The sequence below is a fragment of the Meleagris gallopavo genome, chromosome 4, assembly GCF_000146605.3.
Source record: "Meleagris gallopavo isolate NT-WF06-2002-E0010 breed Aviagen turkey brand Nicholas breeding stock chromosome 4, Turkey_5.1, whole genome shotgun sequence".
NCBI classification, from domain to species: Eukaryota; Metazoa; Chordata; class Aves; order Galliformes; family Phasianidae; genus Meleagris; species Meleagris gallopavo.
This window is the reverse complement of record NC_015014.2, coordinates 2,880,803-2,889,480: the sequence shown is the minus strand read 5'-3', so window position 1 is coordinate 2,889,480 and position 8,678 is coordinate 2,880,803. Positions and strand designations below refer to the sequence as shown.

Here is an 8,678-nt window from a genome sequence, read left to right as displayed (position 1 = left end):
ACTTGTTTTTAATTTCCTGGTAGTATTTTTTCAAGTGTAGTTTTCTTTTAATTAAGAAATGCTAGTTTCATGTTACCTGTTTAATAAATTCAGACATGTCTTCCCAATTAATATATAGCTTAAAATGTTTGACTCAAAATTTGCTATGTCTTTGGTCATATTCAAATTTTCAATCTCTCTTTTAGATTGAATATTTTCCCTCTGCTTTCTTTTTACTCCTTTCTCTCACTTCTCTCTCTTCTCTCTCTCTCTCTCTCTCTCTCTCTCTCTTCTTTTCTCTCATAATTTTTCCTTACCAGCTCTCTATCTTCTTGTCTTTATTTCCCTCCATCCCACCTCTTTTTACCTGCATTTATGTAGATTTCTGTGAGTCACATTCTCTGTGTTAACTAAAGAAACAGTAGTCACTGTTGTTAATGGCTTCTTTTTCTCCGCTGGATGTTTGTTTATATCATTCAACCAAGTATTTTGATGTCTGTATTAAACTGCCCATCTAAGGCAGCTCCCCATCCTAATGAACATGCTTAGAGCTCCCTTGGAGTTAGTAGGGACGATTGACACTTTGACTCCTACTTACAGTTTGTATAGTTTCAATAATTACAGCTAATTTCATCAAACTCTGTGCATTTATGAAATGTTTCCATATGTATTACTATATGAAAGCATTGTCCATTTCTATTTGTTTTTTTGCTGTTTATTTCTTCCCTGCTAATCAAATAATTAATTGACATGATACACGTTCTCAAAGGAACTTGGGACCAGTCACTGTATTCACTTTTTCTCATCATTTGAATTTGAATGAATGACCTTGAAATGAGAAAAAAAAAAAAGGTAGTGTAATAACCCATAACTGTACAATTTTTTTTGCTAATACCTAAAACACTGAAGTAGCAGCAGAGCTGTCTCAATGGCTTTTGCCTCTTCAGTTATCATTACTGATGTCAAAGACTGCTGTATTCAACAGCAAGATTTATTTTAGTGTGAATAATTATACTTTGAACTGCTAATCATACTTTGGTTTGTGCAGTTAAAGTGAAATCAGGTTGACATAGCCAAAAAAAAAAAAGAACCAAAGAGCTTTTTTATGGCTGTTGAATTCAAAAGCTGATTATTTAAGAAGTCTGTTAAGATTTTATTGGTCTGAAGTGCAGCCTAGAGTGTAAGTGTATTTTTATTGAAATGTGGTAATAATCAGGATGGATAGTAAGACTTCTTTCCGTTTTTGCTATTTTCAAACATAAATTAGCATAGCAATTGATTCCCCCTTCTATTGCTATAAAAAAGACCAGGAAAGCAGACTACTAGACAGCTTTCATTTTTAAGTAGATGTAGATTTGTATTTTGAATATCTGGTATGTATGATAAATTTATAGCCAGAAGTAAAACTTTGTGCTTGCATGCATACATTGCACCCATTAATTTCAATAATATTTCCACTTATTCTTCTGAACACCAAAAACTTTTTCCTTCACCTATTACTAAAGTTGCAAGATCTTTTATTCTTGCAGAAATGTTTGAAATATATATTCTTAGATTTTTATATTTGTAGATCTGCATAATGTAAAAGAAGAAAGGAAAAATATTGTTTTCCATTAAAAGTAAAAAAAAAGAAGATGAAAATCTGAATTTAAAAGAATTCCTTGCTAATATTACTATATATTACTATATATAATACTACATTACTGAAAAACCTTGTTGACTACGAAGATTTAGAGAACTATTGCTGTTGGTTTTTTGTTTTTTTTCCTAAGTAAAGATAACAAATAGTTCAGTTTTATCCCAAGGTCAGATTTTTATCAAGTTCGTTTACTTGTAAGAGCCCATGTTGTAAATTGTTCACTATTAATTCTCTTTGACCGCCATACAACTTTAACTAATTAAAGGTGCTAGTTTATTTTTAGATCGCTTTATTCAGCCTTTCACATCTATTCTGTCCATTGCTAATAAAATCTCCATTGCTTGCCTCTTATGAAATACCTTCAGGAAATCATTTTTCCATTTCTTCACACTTTTCTCAATTACATGTTCAAATGATTAGTAAAACCCCAGTAGACCCATTTCACTGACAAATATTTGCTGAAGTCTAGGACCATACATAAATTTTGCAGCGCAGTTTAGGTTCATCAGGTGATATACACACAATACTGTAATGTTCTTCCTCTGCTTTCCTGTGTACTTGTCAACAAAACAGGGTTACACTTAGCTGAGCTTCTTTAAAAGAAGTTGGTGTTTCTGCCTAGCTTCACATTGTATTGTGGATGAATGGTGTAGTAGTTAACCAAGCACTTATTTAGGTATGCTAATTTTGCTAAAAGTAAATATAATTTCTCAATAATAATATACTTGAAAACTCTTACCTGAATATTTAATTGCCTCTTATGCAACTGTGTGTCAGTACAGTGAAGTGCTTTACTGTGTGACTAATGGGAATAAATTAGGCTTTTACTGTGTTTAAAGTGAAGGAAAAGACTTGGTGCCTTGTAGGAGCATCATAGTTCCCAGGATGTTCTAAAGAACTTCCTCCAGTCCTTCCCAGAATTACTTAAATTACTGGAATTTTCTCAATAAGTACCAAATAAAAGTTGAGTTTTATTGTGCTTATATTGACAATAGGGATGGAAATAGGCATATTTCCATTTTCTTATACAGGTTATCTGCTTTGACAGCTGTTTGTTTAACCTAGTATCAAATAGATCCCTCTAAACATGCACCAAATACAATCCTTCAGCCCTTAAGTGTTTTGTCATCCTGTTGTGTATGGGTCATTTTCCTCTATTATATATATATATTTCCTCTATCTAATATGCAACCTCTACTTATCTTCTGCAAATTAATATTATCTGAGGCCTTTAAATTCTTAATTTATGGAAAGGTGTTTCCCTTCTCTTCCCCCAGTGAAGCCCTATTTCTGGGGAGGAAGGGAAAGAAACTATAAAATGTCTTTGAAATCATGTGGAAAATACCGTGATTTCTTGTTTATTCAGAGAAATAGAACATAAAGACAGAAAACATAAAGAAATAGAACAAAAAGAACGTAAAGTTTCAGTAAACTGAAACTTTTAGTGCCTGAAGTTGAATTTGTGTGGAAGATGGAATCAAAATTTCATAATAATTGATTTTGAAAATGTAACAACGTAGCAGAAGAAAGTTACCAACAGACGTGAAGTTAACACACGCTAGTTATTACATAGAAATGTGTTTTGATTACACTTTAGCAATGCAGGAAGCATACTAAGTGCAGGATTAGTAGAAGGAAAATAAAGGAGAGCTAAAGACAAAAAGGTCCTGAGTCTGATTTTTTAAATAATTGAATAATAGTTATACTTGTCATGTACAATTTATTGTTCTAAGTTAATGTGGAATAGATGATACATAAATTTAAGCCTTAATACATGCACTCTTCTGAACTATTGATGTCATTAGCTGATGAAGCATGGATAAACTTTTTACTATACTGTTCAAAGATCATGACTCAAATTCTTGTTAAAACACTGAGGACTCCTGTGCACTAAGTCTAGATTTATAGACAAGGAATTAGCACATATAAATCTGCAAGCATGTGTTTTCTCCCGAGGATTTGTTGTCCCAGTCTACTTTGAAAAACTTTCTTTGAGGATTTATTTTCTTCCATCTGCTGGCTGGATGCTGGGCGAGTAACATTTTGATTAAAAAGTCTGGGGAGAAAAAAAAAACAATGAAATAAATTAATATTTTATCAGATTTTAGCTTTTTCAGAGAGAATAAATTAGGAAAAAATAAATTGCTCATACTTTAATTAGAGGAAGAAAATGTTGGTTTTATGCTTAGATTTTAAGGAGAAATTATTTTAATTCAACCACTGGGGAAATTAATGTAGAGACTTAAAGAAATCTGTACTGTCTAATCAGATAACTGCTAACTTTTCAAAAGCAAGATTTGAGTTCCATTGATTGAAGCTATTTCTGGAGTATCCAGATAAATGTCAGTTTGAGTAACAAGGGAAAAATTACCACCTAAACCAATTAATGCTGGGAAAAACATTTTTTTTCAGATGTGAGAATTTAGGTGCAGATTTTTCACTGTCAAAATATAGTTTTGTTTTTACTTTAATTTTTTTCCAGTTTGGGTGTAAAGAATTGGCATTGGATTGTAAGAATTTATAACAACATAAACAATATTCTAGAACTAGTAAGTATGATTAAGCTTTTATGCTTTTTTAAATGATGCTGTGAGAGAAACTTGGGTTTCTCCAGCAAGATTTAGTGATATTTTGCAGATACATTGAATTTGTCTCTGTAGAAATCATAACACCAGAAAATGGGTTAAACTGAGGTGAGTTCCTAAGAAAGAAGACAGAAAAATATGACACATGATAGAGCAAGGAACATCTAAATACACATTATTTGAAGGAATTGTTCTTCAAAGAAGCAAGAGTACTGTGTCATGCAGTATTGAATTAGTTATCTATTTAGTTAAAAATTGAGCTGTGACAAGGCATATATTTAGAGTAAATATAAAACACAGTTTGAGATCAGTGAAACAGCCTTCCAACTGAAGTGACAATTTCACAGAAGGCAAATTACAATTTATCTGATGATTGCACAAAATACTAGTAGCATACTTTATGTTGGCACCTCACTTTATGCAGTGAAAGGCTTTTAGCGATGTTTAAGAATAGAAGTTTGCTTTGTAACCGTACCTATCATTCATTGGAAAAAGATTTTAAACATTTTCCTTCAAAGTACGACATTTTAGCAGTGCAAGATAAATCTTACTCTTTTTATTTATGACTAAGTTCTGCTGAAGTTCCTGATCATGTGCCATCCCATGGAACCTGAGTTTAGTAACCTTTCCTTATCAATGTGATTTCTGAAAGATCTTCCTTTAGTTGAAGTTTAAGAACAACGCAAATACAAGCAGAAGCTATTGATGTCCTGTTAAGAAACTCCTTCAGTTAAAGCTGGAAATTGATTTATTTTTTATTTTGACTTATAGAGTGTATTTTCTCAAATGCACAGAGGCACAGCAGGCGAAGAATATTGATGAAACAGAAAAGTTAGCATTGAAATTCATCATCTACTTCTGGAAAACACTGTTCCATAAAAGATATGTGGTCATTGGTCACAGCCAACAAGAATTCAAGAGGGAAAAGTCCTCTTTAATGAACTTAACTTCCTATTCTTTCGGTACCATATCTCACACTATCCTTCTGGACAAAATGCCCAGCATATATCTAGACAAAAAAGGAGCTGTAATTTGTCTTTCTATTGCATTGTTACCTGTTTTGACTCTTACACTTTTGCTGTTTCTCTTGAAATGCAGGATGAAGTTTGTCCCAAAGCTGCTGGAGATTCTGTTCAACGGTGTGTTTGGGCAACTGCTGTAAATGTAAAAGACAAGTTCATTTACGTGACTCAACCTACACTTGACAGAGTGCTTATTGTTGATGTACAGTCTCAGAAAGTTGTACAGGTATTTACTCGTAGTTTTTTAAGTTAATGTCTAATTTATGCACATTTCTTCATTACATTTTGGAGGAAAAAAAAATGCCAGTATCTTGGGAGATCTTAAAGAAGTTCAATTGCTTCAGAGCCTGAGCGTCAGTAGTCTCATTGACTTGAAAGAGAACTGAGTTGACACTATAGAAATCAACTATGACCACTGTGCTTTTGCCTTTTCTCTTTAATTTTTAATGTGTTTTCTTTTGATAGCATCAATGCATTATCAGTGATATCATTGTACTATGAGGTTAAACCAGATTTATACTGAATTGTCAAAGTTGCGTAAGAATGCATCTAGCAAATAATAGCCATAAACCCAGTGCATTTAGAAAGATTTCCTGAATATGAAGAGATTATTTAAAGCTCAAAATATTTGTGTTTTGAGGCAAAATCAAACTATTTTTGCTATTTGTTTTCTGCCTACAGTTCTTACCATGTTACTCTATTTTTTTCTTTATATAGACTATTTCATTGTGTAGTCTTTAGTCTTTCTAGTCAAATGACATCTGCCTGAAGGATTAATACTCTTTCACTTTCAGTGGCAAAATAAGGAAAAGCTTCCAGTTCAAGGCTGTCAACAGTCTTTTGGGGCTTGTTTATTTTTTGTTTCATTTGTTTTTTTTATTTTGTTTTTTAATATATTGCAGGTCATATAAAACTTCTTGAAATGTGCTTAAATAACAGGACTCTGCTTTTTCTTAATTAAAATTATTTCCTGTGCAAGGAAGTCTGAAGCTAGTTAATAACTTGTTCTCATAAAAAAAGAACATTTGCATGAGCTTTTCTGACATAGAACTTTTGGCACCGTGTTAAGTCTTCTGATTCAAATTTTAATCATATAAATGATTACAAATAATCACATCTACAGAATTACTTGCAGTATCATCACATTCATAAGAAACAGATGTTCTTCAGCTAAATATAACAGGGATTCGTATTAGAATTCTAATCTAAATTGTTAATAAAAATACTTAGAGATTTTCTTCATGTCTCTTGCCTTTTTTGTAAATGAATGAATGAAAATCTTTAATGTAAAGATTATATATGTATATGCACATATACATATGTATAATATTGTAGTGTAAAATTTTAAAAGAATTCACAGCAAAGTATGATTTTAAAATTAAATTAATGTGACAAAAATAAATTTAATGTTTATAATTTTGTATTTCAAACATCATTGTTCATACTTTCCATCATTTCATTCAGTAGCCTTCATGATAATACTGGGGAAAAAAAAACAACAAAAACCCACCAAACAAAATTACCTTCAACTTTCACACTTCCAAAAATAAAAGAAATTTCATTTCAAAAGATAGGATAGCATTGCTTTAAAACTACTTCTAAAATGTCCAGGCATCCACAGAATGTTTATACCATCTGTGGAACCTTTTATAGAAATGGAATTCTTGCTTTTTATGGTTCTAGGGTACTCAGATATTAATGAGAAATTCTCTTGTTATTTTACATGTTAAAAAATACTTACTATGTAGCAGAGCAAAATTTCTGCTATTCATTATTATACTGAAAATATTTTCCTAGGACACATTTTCTGAAAGATGTGTGAAAATTATTGTGGGACTTCATTGGTGCTATGCTTAACCTCGCTGATATGTAGAATAAACTTATTTTAAAAAAGTAAAAAAGTTAGTTGCAATAAAGTGAGTCAATCATGAAAACCCAAAACCTGTACAATCTTTTATACATAGAAGAAGAGCATAAGAAATAAAGCTGCTGATTCACAGTTTGCTTTCAGAATCGAAGTAAGCAAATTTGGAATCTGCTGACAAGTCAGTCAAGTAATGCTTTGCTCACCATTTTTTATTATATAGCAGGCATGGCCCTGTCTTCCTTTCACTTTATTATTGAATGTTCATTTTTGATTTTGTTTTCTAGGTATTAAATGTTGCTGTACTCATTGCACATGCAGTACACTAACACTAGAGAAGCAAAGAAGGGAATTTAACTTCTCAGTCAGATCAGGCTATTTTTATAATATACAGTGCTGCCCAGTATTGGAAAAAAAACCATCAAAATACAAATTATTCTTGGAAAATAGATACTAAGCTAATTATAAATAAGAGAATTTTAGTTACTGGACTCCTGTTTATTTTTTTTAATACATGACATGTTATCGTAGAGGATACTATATACATTTTTATTTTTTTTTCTACTGTATCTCTTAAAGAAGAAACTGCTTTTCTATGCAACAGCACACCTTCAGAAATACAATAAAAGCAAACGTGGGGAAAAATTCGTATTTTGGATCTGAGCAGGATGCAATGATAACAACTCCATTAAGGTGCAAAATAAAACAACCCCAAAGACAGTTAAAAGCATAATTGAAAAGGCTATAAGTTGTGGAACTGTGTTCTCTTCTTTATAAAATTGATGTTTATTTGATTTTGATTACTATGGTTGCTTGTCTGTTACATTTATTCATTTTTACTACAAAAGTTAATGTAAAATCTGTGTGTATCAGGTGCATATGTATAACACCTAGATTTTAGGTTTCACTGTTTCTGTGGAATATCAATATAGCTATCAAAATAAGTGCTTGAAGAAAATCCTATTGCGGATATTTTACATTGAAATAAATGTTTCCAAACTGTGAATATGAATGGTGCATAGATTTTCTGATTTAGCCAGATACTTTTCTTTCATTTGTAAATTCTTGAAACAGAGGAGCCTGTAATTGTGCAGTACAAAATTAAGTGGGATGATTTCAGGGCGTGCTGATGCAACCAGAGCTCATCACTATTTAGTACAGAGTGTGCTGGTGGCAGTTTAGCCTGGATAGCCAGGAACAGCTGTGAACACAGGTCTTCAAAACTCCAAGAATCTCTCTGCTGCCAGCATGCTCTTGAGAGTTGCATTATCCATGCTTGACTACACAGGCAATTTCTTCTCCTTCAGGCAGTACCATGACCTAATTCCTGAACACAACCTAGCTCATTCAGCAACGATGCATGGGTCAGACCTTCATTTGAGGAAGCTAAATGGAAATTTGATACACATCAACAAATTAACTAGACAGTGGCCCAAGTATTGTTTTAGACAACTTGTCTTCTAACTTGAAGCAGAAAGAGTTATCAAACAAAAATGGCCTTTTCAAGGGGCATCTTTGTTTTTAAATGAGCTGGTGAGCAACCTAGCTTCATTTACCACTTTCAAAAGGTAAAAATGGTAGGTTGTTTT

At 32.1% G+C, this 8,678-nt stretch overlaps 1 protein-coding gene across 2 annotated transcripts in view; it reads left to right on the top strand.

Annotated features, from left to right (window-relative positions):
* The window catches only part of FSTL5 (follistatin like 5), a 218,517-nt gene that overhangs the window by 189,542 nt on the left and 20,297 nt on the right, over window positions 1-8,678 (top strand). For both annotated transcript variants that reach the window (XM_031553001.1, XM_031553000.1), the window contains one exon: window positions 5,302-5,451. In XM_031553001.1, coding sequence (XP_031408861.1) covers window positions 5,302-5,451 — 150 coding nt within the window. The remainder of the gene's footprint in view (window positions 1-5,301; window positions 5,452-8,678) is intronic.